The sequence below is a fragment of the Cyprinus carpio genome, chromosome A7 (assembly GCF_018340385.1).
Source record: "Cyprinus carpio isolate SPL01 chromosome A7, ASM1834038v1, whole genome shotgun sequence".
Lineage (NCBI taxonomy): Eukaryota > Metazoa > Chordata > Actinopteri > Cypriniformes > Cyprinidae > Cyprinus > Cyprinus carpio.
Genome location: NC_056578.1, coordinates 22,186,988 through 22,212,670, shown reverse-complemented (window position 1 = coordinate 22,212,670; position 25,683 = coordinate 22,186,988). Strand labels below are relative to the sequence as shown.

General features: G+C 36.8%; 1 protein-coding gene across 1 annotated transcript in view; it reads left to right on the top strand.

Moving 5' to 3' along the window:
• The first annotated feature begins 23,205 nt into the window (after window positions 1–23,205).
• The window catches only part of LOC109084829 (HEAT repeat-containing protein 3-like), a 28,132-nt gene continuing 25,654 nt past the window's right edge, over window positions 23,206–25,683 (top strand). Inside the window, exons 1-3 of the mRNA XM_042760355.1 lie at window positions 23,206–23,476; window positions 24,999–25,171; window positions 25,574–25,661. Of these exons, the coding sequence (XP_042616289.1) occupies window positions 23,345–23,476; window positions 24,999–25,171; window positions 25,574–25,661 (393 nt within the window). The 5' untranslated portion in view covers window positions 23,206–23,344. The remainder of the gene's footprint in view (window positions 23,477–24,998; window positions 25,172–25,573; window positions 25,662–25,683) is intronic.

The following is a 25,683-nucleotide window of genomic DNA, read 5'->3' as shown; positions in this document are numbered from 1 at the left end:
AAAAAAAGCATGGTAGAGAGAATGAAAGCTTAAATCAAGGGCCTCAGGAAAGTGTGTTAGCCAAAAAAAAAAAAAAAAAAAAAAAAAAAAAAAAAAAAAAAAAAGATACTTTTGAATTAGAGACTTTTATAACATGCATGAGCTCCTTTTTAATTCAAAATCACTCAATTAAACAACAAATTTGCTGATATTTTAATTAATACTATATGGCTGGATCACATCTGTTCAAAATGAACATTTATGTGTTCGTGCTTTGTAAATATGTGTCAGTCCAAGGCAGTGGGCTTTTCCAGCAGTCTCGGTTCCTCTAACAGTTCTTCTTTATTTACTTAAACATCTTCAAGTTTTTTCCATGCTACTGTCACATGGAAGAAAACTGGGGTTGTAAAGCTCTTTTCTTGTAAAGCTCTCTTGGACCAATATGAATTGAAAAGTGCTATATAAAATAAAAATGACTTGGAATTTGCTTGGGACTGGACAACCAACACTGTTTAAATATGACACATATTCCATTCATTTAAAATAATATCAAAGTTCTAAACAAGATATTGCACAAATCTGTTTACATTATAAATACATGGTAATATTTTGTGTTTAGAGGGTCATTATGGATTTGAAACAGAATTATTAAACTTGACTACAAGAGGGAACGCTATGTATTGTTCTTTTTTTTTTTCTGTACAAAAGACAGAGAGATGTTCAGTACACAGCATCCTGCCAACACTAATATTTCATCTCTCTCTCCCCTGACTTTACCTGTCAGCACAGATCTTTTAGATCTGTCTTTAATTTTAGACACACACTGTATTCTATCAGTTTAATGTCTAATTTACGTGTAGTATAGCCAGCTGAGCCAACAACCTTCTCCAGGTTTTATTCTGTTTCCCCCTGTGGAGACATGCTCAGAATTTAGGACTATATATTTTTATCATTTGGCTGTAGCACAGAATGTACTCTTTAATTTTAGTCATTGTATGCTTTGGCAGAAGTCGATTACAAATATTGAAATATAACTGATGAATAAGCATTACACCTTAAAATGGTAGTTTTATCATTGTGAAAAAAAATAGGCCTATACATAACATACCATCAATAGTTTAAGAGGTTAATAAAGAGGTTAGTTTAATAAAACTAATTTCAGCAAGGATAATTACAAATTGGCAGTAAAGACATTTTTAATGTTACAAAAGATTTATATATTTCAAATAAATGCTGTTATTTTGAACATTCTATTAATCAAAAAAAAAAAAAAAAAAAAAAAAAAAAAAACAGTTTCCATGAAAATAATAAAGCTTGATGATAATAAGAAATGTTTCTTAAGCATCAAATCAGCATATTAGAATGATTTCTGAAGGATCATGTAAAACTGAAGTAATGATTGCTGAAAGTTCAGCTTTGCCATCACATGAAAAATTAAGTTTTAAATTATTTAAATAGAAAACAGTTATTTATATTATAGTAATAATATTTCACAATATTACAGTTTTTACTGCATTTTTGATCAAATAAATGTAGCCTTAGTGAGCATAAGAGATTAAAAATCTTACCGACCCCAAACTTTTGAATGGTAGTGTATGGTCCATGAACAGTCATAGCAAAAAAAAAAAAAAAAAAGGCCTAGCAAAAACCTGCCTTCAACTGTAACCATTTCTCTTTTTTATGCATTTTTCTTTTTTTTTTTTCAAAGCACTTTCCCCTGTTTATTCTTGTGGTAAAGGAGTCCAACAGCGATTCCAAGACAAATGTTCCTTGAAGAACTTAATGGATAATATTACACAAGCTGCAAAACTTTTTTTTAACATTATATAAAAAATACTATTATTGAGTATTTTTTTATTTTTAGAAGGATTTATAGAATTTGATGAGTAAACTGAATGAAATGTAGAACAGCACAGTCAGATGATGGATTGAAGTCTGTGATCAGTGATGTAAACTGCCGTGGATGAGTGTGTGGTCTCGTCTGGGAAATGTTTATCAACCATGAGTAGAGAGGGTTCAGTGGAACGCTAAACCATAGTGCATGGATGGATTGTACTAGAGAGGCTAATGATGTAACAGGACAAACAAGTCAGAGCAGAGTAAGAGAGAAAGGTGTTTTTTTTTTTTTTTTTTGAAGCCAGAATGATGAAATAAGAGCCATTATTATCCTCATTGTTATTCTCCCACCGAAGTGATGACATGAAAACAGAACACCTTCATACACCCCAAACATCTGCCATCCTCCTACATCAATTCATGCTCTTTCCTTTCTTTACCAGTCTAACAGGTCTTAGTTAAAATGAACTCTTGCAGAAAGACAGACAGACCCCACTTTCACCACATAAACACTATATTAATCAAAAAATGTATCACATCTAAGAATCAAAGACATCTTTGTATCAACTGTATCTTTATACTAAAGTTACATGCATAAACCTGATGAGAAATAATTTCAATTCAATTCAGTTCAGTTCTTTCTTTTTTTTCCACTGCTTTTCACTATAAATGTTTTGAAGTAGTTGTACGGAATGTATATGTATGTATGTATGTATGGATTGATCAATTGATTTATTATGGCAGTGGATGATGGCTAGGTTTAATACATTAACATAGCTCTACTCAGTATTTGAAGCTTAAATGGCAAACTTAACTGTATGAGCAGGAGTTTCTAGAAGCCAGTAGCACATGTGGCAGTGACCCTTTAGTCTACTTAGCATTTGTTAGCACAGCTTACAACTCAAATGTGCGAACCTTAAAGGTACAGAAGCCAAAAAACAGTGTGTTTAATTCTAATGGTGTGAAAGTTATTAAAAAAACAAAACAAGCAAAATAAATAAATAAATAAATAAATAAATAAAAAACTAATGACTAATGAAAAAAAATGAAAAATTAGAGGAGCTAAGGGTAAAATAATAATAATAATAATAAACCTAATTTTTCTCAAGGGGAACTGTGCTTTAGTCTCTATGACTGCAAGCTCAGACCTTTTAACATTTAATCCAACTTTTTCCAGCCTACACCTTATCCATAACTGTAGCTTATTCACGTTTTTGTCCAAATTTGCACCTCAGTTTTGATGAGACCTGCCTGTTTTTCATATAATAAAGTATCCATTATGCAGTATTCTACACATAGTGGAGATTTCACAAATATTTGTTTTGTAAGCCCTAAATAAATATGCACAGTCCCTTATGAAAGCTAAACATATGTGCGCACACACACACACACACACAGACACAGACACAGACACACACAAACACACACAAACACACACACACACACTCAAACAAACAAACACACACACACAAACACAAACAAAAACACACACACACACAAACACACACACACACACACACACACACACACACACATAAATGAGTCCAATGTTACACTGAACTCACTCAATAACTCTTCTAAAAGAGTCCAGAGAGAAAAGAATGAACTTTTTGCACTATACATCATTGACAGCTGCGAAATCTCTTAATGGGTTGCACTAATTTGATTGCTACCAGCACATTCCGTAGAGATGCAGGGGGAACAGGATAGTCCCTGAATGATTTGCTGCTTTTCTGCATTCTGGAGCTCAGATAATAATTCTGTCCAAAAAACATAACTCAAACTATAAGTGGGGTGGGGGCAGAAAGAGGTAAAGAGAAAAAGAGAGAGAAAAAGACAGAAATTGAGTGAAAAATATGTACATAGAAAGAAACGGAAGTGAAGATGTGGAGGAGTGTGTTAACCAAAGGGAGTTTTCTTTCAACACTGTTTCTTAATGTTGAGTTTTGAGAATCAATAAATAAACCTCATCTAGCCCCCCAGCACTTCCCTACATCACATATTTCTTTCTTTCTTTCTTTCTTTCTTTCTTTCTTTCTTTCTTTCTTTGCATTATCTTCTAGAAATCAATAAATGTGAATTAATCATAATTAGGAAGAAGGTAAAGTTCATAAATGTTCATAGTTTAGAACCATGAGCACTAGTAAATGAAAAATTACAGTGGCCGAGAGAGCTCTGCAAATGAAAAAACAAACAAACAAAAACAAACAAAAAAAAAAACCGCCCACACATGCAAATAGAAAAAACGTCAGAAAAATACATCTTTATCAGTTTGACAACACATGTACTGCAAATACAACCAAATACAGAAACATGCTGCAAATACAGAAACGCACTGCAAAGACTCACAACACAACCAAATACAGAAACATGCTTCAAAGACTCACAACACAACCAAATAAAGAAACACGCTACAAATACAAAAATGCACTGTAAAGACTCACAACACAACCAAATACAGTAACGCGCTGCAAAGACTCACAACACAACCAAATACAGAAGCACACTGCAAAGACTCACAACACAACCAAATACAGAAACGTGCTGCAAATATGCATTGGAAACAAGTTACGAAACTGGCTGGAACACGCTTCAGTGTCTACTCTGAAAGGTGTGATTTTTGCTTTAACATCCTGATCATGTGATTCTTTAGCTTTTTTAAAAATATATATACAGGTCCTTCTCAAAAAATTAGCATATTGTGAAAAAGTTCATTATTTTCCATAATGTAATGATAAAAATTAAACTTTCATATATTTTAGATTCATTGCACACCAACTGAAATATTTCAGTTCTTTTATTGTTTTAATACTGATGATTTTGGCATACAGCTCATGAAAACCCAAAAATTCCTATCTCAAAAAATTAGCATATTTCATCCGACCAATAAAAGAAAAGTGTTTTTAAATACAAAAAAAGTCAACCTTCAAATAATTATGTTCAGTTATGCACTCAATACTTGGTCGGGAATCCTTTTGCAGAAATGACTGCTTCAATGCGGCGTGGCATGGAGGCAATCAGCCTGTGGCACTGCTGAGGTGTTATGGAGGCCCAGGATGCTTCGATAGCGGCCTTAAGCTCATCCAGAGTGTTGGGTCTTGCGTCTCTCAACTTTCTCTTCACAATATCCCACAGATTCTCTATGGGGTTCAGGTCAGGAGAGTTGGCAGGCCAATTGAGCCCAGTAATACCATGGTCAGTAAACCATTTACCAGTGGTTTTGGCACTGTGAGCAGGTGCCAGGTCGTGCTGAAAAAACGAAATCTTCATCTCCATAAAGCTTTTCAGCAGATGGAAGCATGAAGTGCTCCAAAATCTCCTGATAGCTTGCTGCATTGACCCTGCCCTTGATAAAACACAGTGGACCAACACCAGCAGCTGACATGGCACCCCAGACCATCACTGACTGTGGGTACTTGACACTGGACTTCAGGCATTTTGGCATTTCCTTCTCCCCAGTCTTCCTCCAGACTCTGGCACCTTGATTTCCGAATGACATGCAAAATTTGCTTTCATCCGAAAAAAGTACTTGGGACCACTGAGCAACAGTCCAGTGCTGCTTCTCTGTAGCCCAGGTCAGGTGCTTCTGCCGCTGTTTCTGGTTCAAAAGCACACGCCTGTGCACGGTGGCTCTGGATGTTTCTACTCCAGACTCAGTCCACTGCTTCCGCAGGTCCCCCAAGGTCTGGAATCGGTCCTTCTCCACAATCTTCCTCAGGGTCCCCGGTCACCTCTTCCCCGTTGTGCAGCGTTTTTTGCCACACTTTTTCCTTCCCACAGACTTCCCACTGAGGTGCCTTGATACAGCACTCTGGGAACAGCCTATTCGTTCAGAAATTTCTTTCTGTGTCTTACCCTCTCGCTTGAGGGTGTCAGTGATGGCCTTCTGGACAGCAGTCAGGTCGGCAGTCTTTTAAATTTAAATTAAATTTATGCATTTAGCAGACGCTTTTATCCAAAGCGACTTACAGTGCATTCAGGCTATCAATTTTTACCTATCATGTGTTCCCGGGGAATCAAACCCCCAACCTTGCGCTTCGCAACGCAATGCTCTACCACTTGAGCTACAGGAGTCTTACCCATGATTGCAGTTTTGAGTAATGAACCAGGCTGGGAGTTTTTAAAAGCCTCAGGAATCTTTTGCAGGTGTTTAGAGTTAATTAGTTGATTCAGATGATTAGGTTAATAGCTCGTTTAGAGAAACTTTTCATGATATGCTAATTTTTTGAGATAGGAATTTTGGGTTTTCATGAGCTGTATGCCAAAATCATCAGTATTAAAACAATAAAAGACCTGAAATATTTCAGTTGGTGTGCAATGAATCTAAAATATATGAAAGTTTAATTTTTATCATTACATTATGGAAAATAATGAACTTTTTCACAATATGCTAATTTTTTGAGAAGGACCTGTATATTATTAACCTAAATAAGATGACGAAATGGTCCGAAAACCAGTCAGTATCTGGTGTAACCACCATTTGCCTCACGCAGTGCAACACATCTCCTTCGCATAGAGTTGATCAGGTTGTTGATTTTGGCCTGTGGAATGTTGGTCCACTCCTCTTTAATGGCTGTGCGAAGTTGCTGGATATTGGCAGGAACTGGAACACGCTGTCGTATGCGCTGACCCAGGGCATCACAAACATGCTCAATGGGTGACATGTCCAGTGAGTATGCTGGCCATGCAAGAACTGGGATGTTTTCAGCTTCCAGGAATTGTGTACAGATCCTTGCAACATGGGGCTGTGCATTATCATGCTGCAACATGAGGTGATGGTCGTGGATGAATGGCACAACAATGGGCCTCAGGATCTCGTCACGGTATCTGTGTGCATTCAAAATGGCATCAATTAAATGCACCTGTGTTCGTTGTCCATAACATACGCCTGCACATACCATAACCCCACTGCCACCATGGGCCACTCGATCCACAACATTGCCATCAGCAAACCGCTCACCCTCACAACGCCATACACGGTGTCTGCCATCTGCCCTGTACAGTGAATACCGGGATTCATCCCTGAAGAGAACACCTCTCCAAAGTGCCAGACGCCATCGAATGTGAGCATTTGCCTACTCAAGTCAGTTACGACGATGAACTGCAGTCAGGTTGAGACCCAGATGAGGACAACGAGCATGCAGATAAGCTTCCCTGAGACGGTTTCTGACAGTTTGTGCAGAAATTCTTTGGTTATGCAAACTGATTGTTGCAGCAGCTGTCCGGGTGGCTGGTCTCAGACAATCTTGGAGGTGAAGATGCTGGATGTGGAGGTCCTGGGCTGGTGTGGTTATGCGTGGTCTGTGGTTGTGAGGCCAGTTGGATGTACTTCCAAATTCTCTGAAACACCTTTGGAGATGGATTATGGTAGAGAAATTAACATTTAATTCACGGGCAACAGCTCTGGTTTACATTCTTGCAGTCAGCATGCCAATTGCATGCTCCCTCAAAACTTGCAACATCTGTGGCATTGTGCTGTGTGATATAACTGCACATTTTAGAGTGGCCTTTTATTGTAGCCAGCCTAAATTACTATCATAGTGTTCTATTCATAGCTCATATCTTCAGATGAAAAATAACAGTTTTCTGTTTAGTAGAGAAATTATCTGTATTACCTCATCTTTAAACATTTGTTGTATTGGGAATTCAAAGGTAGTTTTGAGAATTTGTATGTGTCATTCGTACTCTCTCTGAAAGTAATGAGAAATAATTTCCTTTTCTGCAGAAATACATCCATTCTGGTCATTAAGATACACTATGTTTACACGTATTTGGGGTAAACTAAGTCATTTTTTGATCAGTTAAGTATTAATTCCTCTATTAAAGTATTTATTCATTTGTATATTGAAACTTGAGCAGGCTGTAGCACATTATCCGAGCAAGAAGGAGTGCTTATCATTTAAAGTTTTATAATAGTTACACTGTGCTGACATCATTGCTTTTATAGCCGTAACAGTGCATCATAGAGTGACATGTCCGGCTGATTTTTTATTGTGTGTAGTTTAATTTTATAAACATATTGTCTCATAATCAGGGTAATGTGTGGGGGTGTATGAGAGTAAGCAGTGTGTTCTGCTCTATGTTTGAGACGTGACTCTCTGTGTGCTCAGATGCCTGGTGTGAGCATGCATAGGCTTTATGTGTTGGGCAATGTTTGTGTGTTTGATGCCAGAGGCTAGGAGTATTTGTAGATTTCCAGGAAAAGATGAAGTGCTGTAATGATTGGCTGATATTACAGGATGTCAGTGAAATGCTGTGAGTGAAGTTGGCATTGAGTATAAAAGCTGTCCATAGTGGTTGTGCATTTGTTGCATGTGACTGATCATGATGTTAATTTGTTAATTTGTCCAAGATTAGTACCTTTTCTTTATACTCCAGTCCGAACCTCAGTAGATTTTTCATGTTCAAAAATAAAATTAGTTTTCTGAATGACTAATCTGCTGATTAAAGCTCCTCATATGAATTGTCTGTACATATAATTAAGTTTAGACAGTTCTTAAGAATGTGCGTCAATGGTATGAAAATAACAACTGCAAGATGCTGACTTGAGTTGTGAGGGCGCGGGCGCAGCCTCCGCGTTGCCAGATCCAGGTATTATAAGCGTCTTTCGCCTTTTCTTTTCCACAACACAAACACACACATAAATAGTCAAAAAGAACCAACACTAAAGCCTACATGACTTTAATCACACCAGCTGTAATTCCACAAGGGCCATTTTCTCTGAGGAGACTAAGAAACATTTTGATGGAAAAATGATCAACAGTACAAAATACTGCAAAACAAATATTCAGAAATATGAGATTCTAGGCAAACCACTCATTTTTTCTGAATGAACATTGTCCAGCTGGATAGAGGTTCAGAAGGACACAGTGTTTATTTTTTTCCTTGTATACAAGCTCATTATGTTTTCACTTGAGCTCCTAAATTGTGGAGAAAATGTAAAGGAAAAGTCAACCTAGCACTTTACAGATGATGCCGTGGAAATGAATTACAGAGTTAAAGCTCACCAACTCAAAACTATTCTTGTTGTTAGTTTAAGTGGGTCATTTAACCCAGGAAACTGTGTAAACATCAAATACAGCAGGAATTTACACTAGAAAAAAAAAAAAAAAAAAAAAAAACAGAGAGCGCACTTAGCTTCCTCATTTCAGAAGGCCACTTACACCCCTGTTTCATTTGCATGCTGTAAACCAAATGACTGAAGAACAACTGTCCCAGCATCTTGTGGAGACCATTAACAGTCCAATCACAGCTCATCAAGTGCAGTCATGTTGTGGAAAACAGGAGCTTCTAGTCTGGAGTCCTAAGTGAGTCTGATACTCGAGTGAGAACATGCTGTGTCACAATGGAAACAAACAAACTCAGGCTTCACGGCGTGTGGGTATGATCAAACACCATATGGGTGATATGAAGTCATCTGATCCCAAAATATCCTCTGACACAGATGCTCATGTGGTCATCACACAAGCTCTTCTTTACAGTGTGTCAGAGATATCAGGGTGATTATGTAGATTCTTAATGACTGACAGCTCTGGGATTTGGGATCTGGGATTTTACAGCATTGGTATGATTTCATTATGAACCTTTCAAATATACAGAAACAAGCTGAAGACAAAATCTCTAAATTCAGTAATGGATCTTTCTTCAATTACAGGCACTTTGGGCCCTGTAAACTTTTAGAAAGTTACACTTTTCACACTTTTACCAGTTCTCCACAGTGTTCAACTGTGTATATGCATCCATCACTGACAAATTTCAGTATGTATTGTGTTTAATAGCATTCTAATGGGAAATGACATGTTAAAATTGTTGGGTAAAAATTACTGACACATTTGTGTAGCATTTTATGTATAGCAATTTCTTTACACATCACAAATCTCATTACTAGGCCCAAATTTTAAGTGTGGTGGAAATTAGGTCAAAATTAAGTAATAACAATATAATAATAATAATAATAATAATCACCAAGTAAATATTAAAATGAGTTTATTTTGAATTTTGTTTAGATAATCATAGTTTTGAAAACTAAAAGATGAAGTTTTCATTGCAATAATAATAATAATAATAATAATAATACATTTCTGTTCTCTTTCAATAATAAAAAAGCAAATAACTAACTAACTGAAGGATTAACATTTAAAATCTACATCAACCTCAGAACATAAGTGGCTAAAGTTAAAGGAACACCCTAGTTTATTAGGTGTTAAAGCTTCAAGTAAGTGTTTTATTTATTTTTTGAATTCGTGTACTCTGAAGATTAGGTTCGGCATTGGATCAGCTCATAACAGATATGATGCTCCCACAGTATCATACTCAGATATTGAGCTCCAGTATATAAACAGTAGACCTTTGGCAGGGGGTGACCTGCTGATGTCATCAGCATAGAATGTGTCATGGTCATGAGGCTGTCATCAACAGCAGATTATGTTATAGCAGCTTGACTGTTGCTTGTTTTACAAAATAACTGTATCTTTTCCTTAATCACTTAATCACATTCAGAGTGAACAATCCTAATCCCCATCCTTCTGTTTCCTAATTTATACATCTTATCTTTCTGTTTCTCTCTGATGAATGTTGCTGGTTAAGATAGATATCTATAAACTCCTCCCTTATGGTTCTGGACTTCATCTTCCATGAAAACATAGCTATGAAAAGAGAGATATTTACAATTACTATTAGATAAGGTAGAGAGAAATGATGAAACATGTTTGCAAACACAAAACCATATATATCTTGGCATATAATTACTTAGCAGGAACAGGAGGTCATCAGCAGTCATGAATGTGTTGACCTGTGAGACACTAAGAGGAAATCTCTGAGTGAGATCTACAGTCTTGCACTGCTCACACTGAATCAGAAACACACGCAGGAGCATGGATGCCTCTGGCTCTGCCTCTGGCGAACAGATTTAAGCGGTAACACTACAAATTATGTTAAATTCATTAAATTAGTTAATGCATTAAGTATCATAATCTAACAGTGAGCAACAGTATTAATTTTACAGCATTTATGAATTTAAATTAATGTTAATTTATAAACACACAGTGCTAAAATATCTACTTTTGTGTTCCAAATAAAAAAGAAAGGCTTACAGGTTTGAAACACATGTAAGCCTTTTATTTTATTTTATTTTATTTTATTTTATTTTATTTTATTTTATTTTATTTTATTTTAGTTTAGTTTAGTTTAGTTTATTTGTTTTTTTTAATATTTTTGTGTGAACTATCTCTTTAAGGCATGTGTACTTGTTTATTGACCCCTCTGGGTCTGCACGAAGAAGTATGCACTGTGTTTTGGTGTGGCAGCATTTCTGATGCACTGCTCTGTAATCAAGAACTTGTTTGCACAGATGCCACTGCTTTCTAATAACGAAAAAGACAGAGCTGAAATGTTTCCTCTGGATATGATGGTTTAATACATTTTTGTGCTCATTATATGTGATTCACTTTCCTTGAATGGAAGAGTTAATCAAAGTTAAGCAAAGGCATGTTAACAATCTGCCTTAATCACTTCTGAATTACTACACACACACACACACACACACACACACACACACACACACACAAACACACTAGTGGATATATGACTACTATAAAATTAATGACAGCCTTCACTGCCAAGTTTACCATTGTATCAGTCTGTCAGAATGCATTTTCTTTTTCTCGTGTCATTTGTCCTCAAGGAAAGCTTGTGTATGTGTACATTCCATGACAGCGGCTTTTGATCACTGCAAACAATCGGATTTGGATTGGACTGGATTTTTCCATTGGTTGACAAGAAGGGGAGGGGAAGTGCAAAGTTCTTTCTTCTATTGCGCCTCGACCCGCTTACAGTATGTGCTGACCCGATCAGGTGCCGGTGTTGTACAGTGGGTACTCACAGATGCTCACAGTCTTATGGACTTGGTGATACTTTGATGAAGATTTGAAGAGCACCTTGGTGCACTACAACAGTGACATAACAAGACCTAGTTTACCGGATTGTCTAATAGACCACAATTTTCCATTTGTTCAGGATTTGAAGTGTGCTGGTGTTAGCAGACTTTCTTTGAGATATCTTTTTAAACAATTTCAACATGGAAAAAAGGCAGGTGTAGAAATAAAAACTCTATCTGAATATATATTAAAATATAAGGCAACATTTATTATTTTGCATTTAGTTAACTTGATGTACTAAAATAACTGAAATAAGAATTGATTTTAAAAAACCATATACTCATATTTAAAAACATAACAGAAAATGACAAAAACACAACAAAATTGCTAAAACTTTAAAATTAAAATTAAAACATAAATGATAAAAACAAAAACGAATTCAAAAATGTTGATAAAACCTACAGTATCTTAATGATACTACATTAACGCTGGTTCCTGTTGATGTCTGTTTATGATTTCTGCAGATAAGTCCCCTAACATCAAGTATTGATAATTCAATGACAGTTTCTACACTTTCAAAATCTCCTTACACAGGCTGAGTGACAACATGCCAATGTTTCAAAATCCAAGTCAGTTGTATATGTTCCTGGATTGAATGTTGCAAGGCATTATTGCTTAGGTTTGGCAGTTAACCAAGACAATCACTAACATATATTACATACATTTATCACTTTAGAAGTGATCACATTTTAACTGAATGAAAGAGTAAATTAAAATATATAACTTAAGGCCAAAAAAAAAAGTTTAGGAAAACATTAGAATGCAGTTACAAATAAAGGAAGATTTCTATAATGTTACCATGTGGTATCAAAACAATCCCCTATCAATCACTTTTAATTGGAAAGCATGTTATGTGTCTGTGTTTTGTTAATTTGACTGTGGGACCTGTTCAGAAAACACAAGCATATGACAACATGCCTAGTGACGCCACAATTTGTGTAAGCAGGGTTTGCTTTCGTGTAAATGATGCATAAACTTTGATACCTCGGTTTGAGTGCTCAGACCAAGCTTTTAATTAATATAGCAAAACATCACCCATTTTGCTATATATATCACCCAGTCTTGACAGCATAATAAGAGGACATGACCTTTGTGTCTTACATCAGTGTGCTTCTGGTTTCTTTATAAGTATGGTGGAACATACACTATGCTCTGTTTTTATTAATTATGTCACACCAAAAGAGATTGAACATTTTGATTTGAGTACTGAGGCGTTCTCTGGGGTTATTTGTTTTTAAACAGACTCAAATGGATAATTATGGTTCAACCAAAGTATTTTTGTTATGCACATCATGTAAACCAAGAGATTATTACAAACCAAACCACAGATCTGTAATGTGATGGTTTATCCACTGCAACATGTAGCAGTAAGAAAACACGTTTGTTGTGATGTGTGAAAAAGAGATAGCAGATGAACATTAGAGTTAGTGACAGCCTTCATAAACATTTCAAAGCAAAGCCTTTAACAGATTTGGGTGGCTGTAATTGTTGTCAAAGAGTTGCAGAAACAGCTCTGGACACATGCATATGCTTCAAGTTGTGAACGCTTTGGGGATTTTACTGTATTTCATGTCAGTCTCATAGCAGGAATGAAGTGAAGTACAACTCTGGACTCCATCAGGGCCAAGTTGGTGAAATGGTTCTCTCAGCTTTTAAACTCATGGGAATGCACACAAACACACTGCCATCCATTAAACTTCTTATCAGAGGTTGAAAACCACAGGATAGTTGTCATGGCTTATGCTATAAGATTTCACATATGGTTTTGCAATGTTGTAAATACCATCTTTAACTCTTTTATACCTTGTTGAAAAGTAACACAAGAATTAGTTTCTAGTTTTAGATGTATAAACAAAACACTAGAAGCATGATCTGTACTGTCAAATTGAATAATTACCACACTATTATCTTTACCAAACAAGTTTTCAAACTAGTTTCCAGAAGATTCTCTCTGTCTGCCATTGGTTAGCAAAATTGTTAGTCCCGCCCCCAAACTCAAATCACTGGTTGAGCCAATGTTGCGCTGTCTGGATGATTGGGATGTTTTCAGAAGTAAAACAGGCACGTGAAGTATATGTCTGAAAATAGAACTCGGCATCCATTTACTGTTGGCGACATCTTTACTTAAAGTGGCATAAAATAAAAATTCACCCTATCTATTTTCTAAAAGCATGTTGTAGGTTTTATTATGAACATTATTAAACCAGGCCCCTGCAAGCTCACATTCATCTGCCTCCACTTTTGAGTGCAATGCTCATATTTCAACATCCAATCAACAACCGATGCATAGAACCGAGTCCCTGCCTTACATTTGATTCATTTTTTTATATAATTCGATTATATAGATATATACATAAATATTTATTTATTTATTTTCTTTCTGGGAAACTATAATGATAACTGTCCAGTGAAATCAAATTAACATTATCCTTCAGGGAAGACAATTATACTACATGTTATTTGATGGGAGCAGTACAGGACCTGGATAATGAATAGGGGAGTGCTGCCCAAAAAATGTTGAGAACCACTGTTGTTCACTAATATTTATGGTCATGGGTTTTTTTTTTTTTTAATTATTATTTTTTTTTATTATTTGAATAATTTGGATGTGTCGTCACAGTTTGTGGATGGAAAATTTTTGGTTTCTTAGTGGACTCGTGAATCAGCACAACCCTGCATGCTACACTGGGAAGTGGTCTGTACTTCCTCTTTCAGTCAGAGAAAGACAGGAGAGAAAGAGAGAGACAGACAGCGTGGCTAGTCTCATGATTTGGGGGTGGAGGGGTTGTATGTAGGGGGACTGTCTCCATTATTGTACAGACACATACAAACACAAGACTTATTGCTTGCGTGCTTGTGTCTATTTGTCTCTACAGGAAGTAGATCCTCTTACGTGGCATGTGCTTCTGCATCATCACATCGTTGTGTGCACCATTTGATACTGATCTTATTACAGTCACAGTTCTATAAACCCTCAGAGAACAGCTCCATATAATCACTTCTTGAGTCTCAGTGTGGCATTTCTGCTGATTCTGTCTGGTGTGCATGGGGCAGCTGCTCATCAGGGTGAAAGGTGGCATGAGAAACATTAAGAATGCTGTGCAAAAGTTAGCTTACTCGTATTTATGACTGTAGACGTGATTCAAAACAGCTCTGAATGGCTTTCAGTTCTCTGAGAGAAAGTAATCCTTAATGCATTTTACAGCTGGTACAAGATGATTAAAACACTTTACAGTTAATGCATGGAAGAGTTCAAATATGCAAAGGATATTTTCATAAGCCTGTTTCCATTAAGATATATTTGATATCAATTTTACATCTCAATGGAAACACCAATGTGTAAATAAAATTTCCAAAATGCACATATAACAAAACCTGTCCTGTCCTGTTTTTACTTTACTATCTTGAAAAATAAGGGGGAAAATATAACTTATTTAATTATTTGATTATATAAACTTTAATTATTGTAAACTATGTGTAATTACATAAATTATACACAATTTTAAAATTTAATAATAATTACTATTATAAAATGTTTATTAAAATGTATTAAAATTAATTGTTTAATATATAAATATATGTTCATATAAATTAAAACTTTAATTACAAATTCATCCCATTCCTCAACATGCAGTTGTATCCGCTGTTACTATGACAGCAATGAAGGGAGGATACCGTATCCCTAACCCCCCTTCACCGTCCTACACTGGAGAAGTGATAAGATCCATTAGGGACTTATGATGGGATCCTCCTACAACAGCAAACTCTGTGTGGGACGTGCAGTATGGCCTTATGAACCAGAGCATGTGAGAACCAGGCTCTGCTTTTGGCAGGGGACGTCAACACAGAGCGCTGATTCAGCAAACGTGCCACACACTCAAGCTCATTACATATAGCTGCACTCATTCATTGATAATAAGTACATTCTGGACTGGATCTTAACTGATCTATAGGAAGTTCTGTTCTAATTGATTTACAGTAATTGTGTATGTTTAATGGTCAGCTCTGTGAACTACAGTTAGAAAAAAAACAAAAACTGAACTGTGAGAATTTTTGGATTTGTGACATTCAAGATGTTCTGTACTTATTATGATTTCAACTTTGGAATGACGATGGAATTGGTTTGTTTATCCCCTCAGAATACCAAAAGCAGAGCCTGAACTGTTTTGTATCTGTTCTGTGTTTTTTGTCAATAAAAAAAAGAGGAGAAAATAATTATTGAGGAAAATACTTCAAACGTCTCTGATCATGATGTTGGTTTTATCTCCTCAACACATATCCAAAATAGCCATCGGGGCCAGTACGGGTCATCTGGCTTTGTTTGCTCATGTCAATATTTGTCCTTTGAAGTTCAATGAAGGATCAGTCCAAAGAACATTAGTAATTATTGAGATGGATTCCCCACATCCCAACTTTGAAGAACAAAAAGACAAATGGAAACAATCTGTATTCAATACAGAAAAATGAACTGTAACAATTTTTGACTTCATTCTTCAAAATAATAATTAATGACAAATCAATGTTCGATAAAAATGTGTTCACACAAGACTTTTCCATTAAATGTTAGTGCCAATGCCAGTCACCTGATTTTGCCCTTTAGAAGATGTGAAGATTTTTGCCTTAATTCAGCAAAGGTCAGTGAACTCTCATGTTTCTTTGCTGCAGTAAGAGGAAATAAATCAGTGTCATCTGCAGAGTGATTTTGGAAAGCAGCGTTTGGAATATTCCTCTAACAACCCAAACTAACTCTCAGAAAACAAAGGGGCCTGTAAAAATGTCTCCCTCTGAATTACTGCGTGTTTTAGTTGTACTAGAGAATGAAGCATTGAGGGTTTAGGAATCCTAATAAAAATCATTAGGACCATAATGCATATAGATACAGACTTTTATAAGTGATAATATTTAGAATGATGCTTTGAATACCGCCAATAGCTTCAACTGTAAGAAACTGGAACGGGTCAGAGAGAGCTTTAATGAATATATGACGAAATCTGATTCATATCAGATCTGGCTCAGATAACAGTTCAGATACATATGGTCCAAAGTATTGTATTGTGGAGGCACAACTGAGGAAAAATGTGCTTCATGTGGTAACATTTAAATGAACTGATTTTATTCTAATCCAAAATATTGTATTAGCATCAATGAATCAACCTAAATACATTGTTCCCAAACAAAAGTAAATTTAAAGTTTACATTAGGTAGAAATAGCATCTTATATGGTTACAGTGTGTCATTTACAGTACATTTATTCATACCCAACCAAAGATTTACATTACAAGGACAAACAGCTATAACATTGTACCCAGGTCTAAAGAAGTCTAGTGCACCAACTCTGAGTGTTTAAAGTCCAGCTGAGCTTCTGCCAGAGAATGTCGAGCCCACGCCCTCCAGGCCAAACACTGGATAAACGCCCGGAGAGCTCACACGATAGGCTTGCTGACTGTGGCCCTTTCAGCCAATAACTTCGCTTGTGAAGCTGACACCCCTCCCTCTCTTAACCCCCAACTCACTGGGCACCTGGGAAGAGATCAGGAGGTCTCTGGGTTGTCAGGGTCTTTTGCTGTGGCATTGACGCTCACACTGACACATCATTTACACCCCTACCTATAGTAAGTCAGTCAAAGATCCATCATTTAATTGGAGTTAAATATTAAAACGACACTTTTCGCCCAGGTGAGATTTTTCCATCATATTACAGCCGTTCACCAAATCAGTTTCAACATATGCTCTCTATGAGCAACAACTTAAATGGGTGTGACATCTGAGTCCAATCAGTAAAATGTTTGAGTAGTATGCATTCATTTAGGCCTACTCCTAAACCCAAAAAGTACAGAGACCAAAATGCAGTTTTTCACATACTTGTGGAAATGCAGTATCTTGGATGTGACATCAAAGGCACAGTGTGGGTGAATATGGTGTATGAATATTCGCCACAGGGTACCATTGTCTGAAATTTGATACATTGATTTGATCCAGTTATTCATGTTTCAGCCATGTGACTTTTCCGCTTGTCCTTTATATTTATGACCATCATCAGGAAAAAGTAATGGTGGTGAATACAAAAACACATCATCTGTAAGCAACATGCCGATTTCCATGTGAAGTGATTGGAGAGGCAGCAGTTGTTGTCATAGTTCAAGCAACCAGAACCCAAGAAAAATGCGAACAAGACAATGCATGAAATTCTTAGGTGTAGGTTCAACAGGTTCATCACATGAACAAGAACAAATAGTTTTTTTTTCTTTTTATACATATGCAGTATATGCATAACGGAATTGCATATTGTTATGTGGTAGTGCTTGACATAATATTAAGCATAAGCAATGAAAAGCCCAGCAGCACAATTGTCACTAAAGAGGTATTAGCACTTCCTAGTGATTATTCCACTGACTGATCCCAAGATATGGTACAAAGCCAACATTACGTGTCTGTCATCACACTGTTACTGTTGGAAGAGTATGCAAGTGTTTCATATCTCATGCTCACTGAAGCATCATACTCTCAGACCGTGGCTCATGACACCTCTACCTGCAAGTTATATTAAAGATTTGGTTTGTTTCTAAAGCCGCAAGTATGCAAATATAAACCCATTCATTTAGATGCTGTCAAGTCCATATTGTACGTTTCAGATTCCAATATTATTAGAAAATATATACTGTATATTTGAATACATAATGAGATGTGTTTTTAATCTGTTACAGTGCTTGTGTGGGCACAATGGTGAAGATGTCGTTCAGAACAAAAAAAACTGTTCAAAGTTTTGTATGTTCAGGTATAGAGAAATACGGTTGCATAAAATCAGCTGAACTAGTTTTAGGTGGCTGAAATGTGCTCACTTGATTCAGTGACTTACAACATTCTTAAGCTTTTCATTGACACATACAAATGTAAAATTACTACAGTCACCAAACTTATTTTTCTCAAACACACACTGCATTGCACGTTCTTGTATATCTTTGTAAACAATTGTTTATTCACCCTCTAAATGACTTCTGAGTCTGGGTCAAAAATGTAACAGATTTCAAAAGGTTAAAGCATACTACACATACAAATACAAATTCACTGTGAATTTACATAATGCCATTCTTTGGGGCTTATCATACTATCCACATGCTAATGCTAACACCTTCGGCACATTTAAGACTTTAGTTGTAAGCAGTTGTTGGTTAGATGTAAGTTGTAATTGTAAGAGTAAGTTGTAGCTTTTTTTTATTGCCTTACAATGAAAAACACAGCTAATGCTAATCTGGTTGAAGGTGTTGCTATCATGTGGCCAGAGTCAGAAATCTCCTCAATCGTGCACTGAAGGGTTCACTACTGTCTTCTGACAGAGACACAGAGAGACAATGCCATCTCTAACAAAACAGTTTTTGCACAGTAATTCTACCATGGTATTTTCATTAATAATGGTATTTACTTACTGCTACAAGGTTCTTAAAAAACTGACATCAGCACTTTTTTGGAAATTTAGAAATGTACTTTAAAAGTAATGGTCATGCTGAGGGTCATGGTGCAGCATTATGCCTCTAATCTGCAAGCACAGAAACTTCTTAAGGATCTTTTTCACTGATGTTTAGATAAGTCACACAGCTGTAGGTGTTTCACTGATGGCTGGAGTCTATTGTATAACAATGTATTTACCCTCAAGCATTTAATTTGTGTGATTAACTGAGAACTGAGTATCTATGTCAAAGCAAAGCACCTTACAATTGAGAAATGTTGTTATTACACTATGAAGGAAATATTGTTTCCTTCTAGTAATACTCTATTCTACAATTAACCGATTCATCCTTTTACGTATTGCTTTTCTCTGGAAAGCCACTCTTATGAATTAAGGCAGTTATTTTCCGTAAACCACGAGTTAACCTGTCTGATCAGGTTGTTCTTGCATGAGTGATCCACATTTTTAGCATGACATCACAGTTCCCTTCTACACTGAGGGCCATGATCAGGCCTGATTCAGGGAGAAGAGAGGTGAAGAAAAGTATTTGGACCCGCTCACTCTGTCCAGATTTGTGCTGTAGTTATTCTTCCCTCATTGTTTCTGCAGCTGGAGTGTGTGTGTTTTTTTGCTTTGCTCAAAAGGTCAGATTGAAGCCTGCAGGGCAACAGCTGATGGATAAAGATCACACGAAAACATTAGAACAATTATACCTCATCTGCTTATTTGGCTGCTCTTTCTCCCTCTCTTTATTACATGGAAAATAAATGCACTGATTCTCTTTTATATTTTTTATTTGTCTGTAGTAAGAAAATGGCCATTCCTGTTGTTCCTCAGTCTCACCCAGTGGAGGAGGGCTGGGGATGGGATGGGGGGGGATTTTGGTCAGATTACGTCTGTATACTGTAATTAAATTTCATTATGTGGTTTTCCTGACATCGGGGACAAACATCACCCACTTATTTTGACCTAAAGAGCTTCCTTTCCCCATTTTTCATAACACCAGTCAGTTTATTCATCCTTCTGCCTTTCTCGTTCTCTGTCTTGGATTGAAATGCTCTATTGTAGCATTTTATGGCAGCATGGGACTAACTCTGTGTTCTGACTCTGGTATAGCGCTTATGTGGGTGAAGATGTTGTTTTAGTCTAAGAGGTTACTGTCTTGTAAGGCAGTGAACTGATGAGCTTGTCATGAGGTATAAACACACAGCCAAGAATTCACGGCAATTTTTCTCTCCATTCAAAACTCAGAACAGCGGCATTGAGGACAGATAAATATTTAAATGAAACATGAATAAATAATAATAAAAAGCGAAACTTGGGCATAAAATATGTTGCTGTTGTTGTTTTGATTTAGATGTATACAGAAAAGAATGATTTTATATTGAACTGAACTGAACTACTATATACTGAATTGAACTTTTAAACATTTAGTAGTGAAATCAGTTAAAATGGACTCCTTGAGCAGACTGGTAAACAAGAAATCACATGAAGTCAAGAGTTTTTGCAGGGTTCCTCTCTTCATTTTGCTCTGAGAGATTGTGAACATCCGTTAGAAAAAGCAGAAATAGTCTTCTGCTGTCTTGTGTTTGCTATTCTCACATGGTGAGGATTTGTAGATACCATCTAACACACAACAAACAAATCTCTGCGAGAGATTAAAATGTCTTCTGGAATTTAGATTCTAAAATTAAAATAAATGTAAAAAGTCCAAGAATCTCCTGCAACATGTAAATCTACATAAACTTTGTGTTGAAATGGCTTATGTTTTAAGGCTGGGTGAACAATTGTAAGCCATATAACTAAGTGTGTTTGCTGGAGGAATGTGTGTTCTATTAGTTTTCCTCTAAAGAAAAACTCTGCACATAGATCATTCACCTCGAAATGGCCAAATGGCCAATGCCTATCCGACAGAACATCCTCTCACTACGGTCCAGCGCTCCTTTGGCTCTGGCGCTGAAGGATATTTCACCCAGCAGATGTGTTTCGTCATTGTGCTGCACTGTTTATCCACACAAACTCGATCTGAAAAGGAAAAAAAAAAGTGTGAAATTGCTGTGGAGAGATTTGGGACTAGGCTGTTGTAGAAACATAGAACAACACTTCCATCTAGTGGTGAGATGGACGAGTTTGCGTTCATCTTTATGTTCTTTGAGGGGATCTTGAGGTTCTTCGGCCCCACAGTGTGTGTATGTATGGTGTTTGCGTAATCTTTTTGGTTGAATAAAAAAAAAAAAAAACGTTCAGAACATATAAACTTTAGGACAGGGGTGTTAAACTCAGTTCCTGGAGGGCCGTAGCCATGCGGAGTTTTGTTCCAACCCTGCTCCAACACACATACCAGTTTTCAAATACGCCAGAAGGACTTGATTAGTTGGATCAGGTGTGTTTCATTAGGGTTGAATCCAAACTCTGCAGGGCTCCGGACCTCCAGGAGTTGAGTTTGACACCCCTGCTTTAGGATGTGTATGTGTGTATGTTAGATAAAGAGTTTATGAGTTTATGGGTTGCTCTGTCCTTTGTAGATAGGCAGCCATTATCAGTGAAATAATGCTGTGCTAGAGGAAACCTGTTGGAACAGGAATTAACCTTTACACACTCAATTTTTTTTTTTTTTTTTCAGTTTATTCAATGTAGACAGAAAGACAGAGAGAAATGTGTGTGCACTTTTTTTTTCTTTACTCAAATGGTTTCAGACACATAATGTTGAAATCATCTCTGATGTGCTGGCTGTATGTGATTTTGAAACATGCTGAATGGGGATTAATTATGGGTCCTCTCAGGACGGTTGTTGGGGAGGGCTGCCACGCGCTGACTTGCAGTAGGGGATTTGGAAAGGAAGACCCAGGGTCTCTAGCTCTCATTCAACACACTGCACAGGGTTAGGACAGGTCAAACAAGCTCTACAGCCAAAACGTACTCTATTGAGAAAGAAAGAATGAAAGAAAGAAAGGAAGAAAGTGAAATTAAAATACAATTGTTAAAACTGAGAACTTCCAAAGGCTTTTAAAATGTCTGTGGTTGATTCAGTTGCTATTTTTCTTTATCTAAGCTAAACTACTTGATTGCTTTCACTACCGTTTTTTTTTTTCTAAGGAAATTAATATTTTTATTTAGCAGGGATGCATTAAAGACAGTAAAGACATTTCGAATAAATGCTGTTCTTTTGAGAAAGTATCATGAGTTCCATAAAAAAATAATATCAGCACAACTACTAATCATAAAAAATGTTTCTTTCTTAATCCTGGATGTCCTGTACAGGCTTTATAGAGAGATCAAATATTTGGAAGTTTGATCTTAAACACTCCCTCTCCTTGGTCTTTAAATACAGGTATGACTGATATTGACAGAATTATCAAATTTAGCACTCTTGGGGAAATGTGATCATGTTTTGCAATTATCATTTAAATCTGGGCAATTTTCAAATCGTCTGTTGTAAATAAACATCTCAGAAAAATGTTATGGGGTTTCAAATCAGAATATGCCTTTTTTGTTACAAAACGGCATAATTTTCATAATGTCTTCTGTAGAGGACACAAGGACAAACAGGCATTTTGGGGAGACAAAAAGTCAATAGTGACAGAAATTATAGGCTAGATCAATATTCCTATGAAATATGAGATATTCTTATGAAAATGTTGCCAAGTTAGTACTTCCATTATCACTCTTCTTTTTACATTATGGTTTGCCCCCAAGAAACTCCCAGAGGATGCAGAAGAGGGAGTACAGACAGATCTCAAACTCCATATGGGAAGATTCACTCTTAATACTGTTAAAGATTAGACATGGGCTCTCCTGAAGGAGTTTATCTGTAACTAGATCCAAAACGCTTGGTTTTGATTTAAGGATTATCCTGTGGTGGAACGTCGGATAGAGAAAACAGATGACTGGATGCTGACCATTTTACATACAGTATATCCCATGCGGATTAATAAGATTTCTATCACCGCCGCTTTCAAATGCAGGGCGTTGTTGGACCCACGGGGTGGCGCTCCCATCTTTTTTGACGACACTTTTCTTACGACTGTCTCTTACGATTTACGGCAGCGGCTAATGTCCACATGGTCGTTCGTGTTGTGAGCTTGCCGGAGTTGTAAAACAGATTGAAATTGATATTTCACTTCAAGCGTAGTCCAAACATATTAAAAATATGGGAAAGACTAAAAACAACAAATTCAAACGGCCATCGTTTTCGCCCGATGGTCTCCCAGCAGCTCCTGTTAAACAGACTGCTGAAGAATCAGAAGACGAAGACTCTCCGGCGGCGGAGCTGCTCGATAAAGTAAGCTTCCACTGCTGTGACAACTCTTCAGACCTGCAGTAAATTGTGTTTATGAATCTAAATATTTGGAAATGCTGAGATAAAACCAACATTAGCGTAACAGTTAAATACGGCGTGTGTAATGACCGTGTCAGCTCTTTCACTGATGGCATGGATGTTGGCATGATGAATAAATGAAGCGAGGCAGCAAACCTTTACTCGGATCTTCAACCTTGAACCATCCAGTCTTTCTTACATTCCTAAGGGGGGTTCAAGTAGGGGAGAGTGTGCTGAGCTGATCCAGTTCAGTTCAGTGTGTTTAAAGGGAGCACATGACAGTAATGGGTCCAACTTAAATATGTAAGTTACATACATTTCATGATGTGGGGCATCCTTGGGAATAATCACATTGGATCTAAAATAAACCGCTTTCCAAATAAATAAAACGGTGGTCTCTTGGCTCAGTTTGCCTCCAGTGAGGGAGGGGAAAGTTGAGCCATATGGAGTTAAACTGTGCCATTGATGATGCTGAAGTAAACCATCTCATGATATATCAAAAGAAGATAAAAAATCAATAAAAATGACTTAAAATCTGTATATGAGCCTTGTGATGGACTGGCCATCCATCCAGGGTTTTTCTCTATCTGTAGTTTAAGATGATAGGTTAGGATCCAGCTCCCCACAACCCTAATAAGGAAAAAAAGGTTTGGATAATAGAATGGATGGAAGGATGACTCCTGAAAATTTTTATTTAAAGATACAGTTCACAACTTTGAAGGCTTTTTTAAAATTATTATTTACAAATTTCTGAACAAAATAGAGTTCAAATTGAAGAATAAAAAAAAAAAAAAATGACTGCAGTTGACCTTACTGAACTGGGATAATAGTACTCAACGTCACACTTATAAATGTTGCAGGGAAATACAATTCATAAAAGTCATAAAACTTCAATGGCCAATAAACAAGGCCTATTTAAAAAAAAAAAAATTAGTTCAAAACAAAGAACATAATCAAAAAATGTTTGGTTTAAAATGAATGAGATATCATGTAGAATCATGGTAAAATTATACTTTATAATCATAAGAAGGGGTGAGCCACTGGCTCAACTTAAACCAGGACCTTCGGCTCAAATACACCACTTGGACCATTTTAACAAACTTCTGTCATCCAGCAGTTTCCAGCTAACATTATAGACTCATATTATAACGTCTTAAAGCACAAACACATGTGGTGTGTTTTCAGATTTGTCTGCAATTGTTCAGACACAAGAAGCATGAGTCCTTGAACGTACAAAAATCACTTTAAACAGTAAAAAACAGGTTTTTGAACTTAAGTGTAGTTACAAATGTAGTAACATGGGCCCTTCTTCATCATAGAGGGAGTAAAATGGTTACTCTTTAAAAATGTGTGGTCATATCACCGATTTTGTTTAAGGTTGTCTAGATATAAGGGGTGGCTGAACTTCCCCACGGGGTGAAATCACCCCTCTCTCCCCCCATATGTCTGTCTGCAGGTGACTCTCCTTCTCTATGTGTGTGTTTAGCTGCAGAGTCCATCAGCTGATGTGCGCGAGTACGCGTGTGCCAGTATCTCTCGTGTTGTACAGCAGAGTCAGATGATCCCAGGATTCCTCCAGAGAGATGCAGTCAGGAAAATCGGACCTTTACTGCTGGATCGCAGCCTGGCGGTCAGAGAGACTGCTGCTGGAGCACTCAGGTACACACACACACACACACACACACACACACACACACACACACACACACACACACACACCCTTACCCTTACTCTCAGGTGACACTGACATACTAAACCTGAGCTGTAGTGCACATCAGCCGCCAAGGAAATGAAAGACACAGAAACTCGTTACGCAGAATGTGCATTTCTTGCATAGAAATAAGCGTCAATTATAAAATTTAAATGTTGTTATTATTTCCCTCTGCAGTAGTTTGTCTAATGAACAGTTTGGTGTATTGCGTGCCTGCTATCATTATTGCACTGTTATAAGACTCTCATATAAGACTCCTCAGCCTCGGGGGTTTATTTAGTGACACACATTATGTGTCTTATTTAGTTACTTAAAGTAAGCCTTTATTTTCCTCTGCGTCTGTGCTACAGGAATCTTAGTGCCTGCGGAGGCCCTGAAGTGTGTGAGGACATGGTGAAACAGGATGTGCTGACGCCTCTGTCTGCTCTTCTGAGGGAGGTACGAATGCTGGATCAATTCA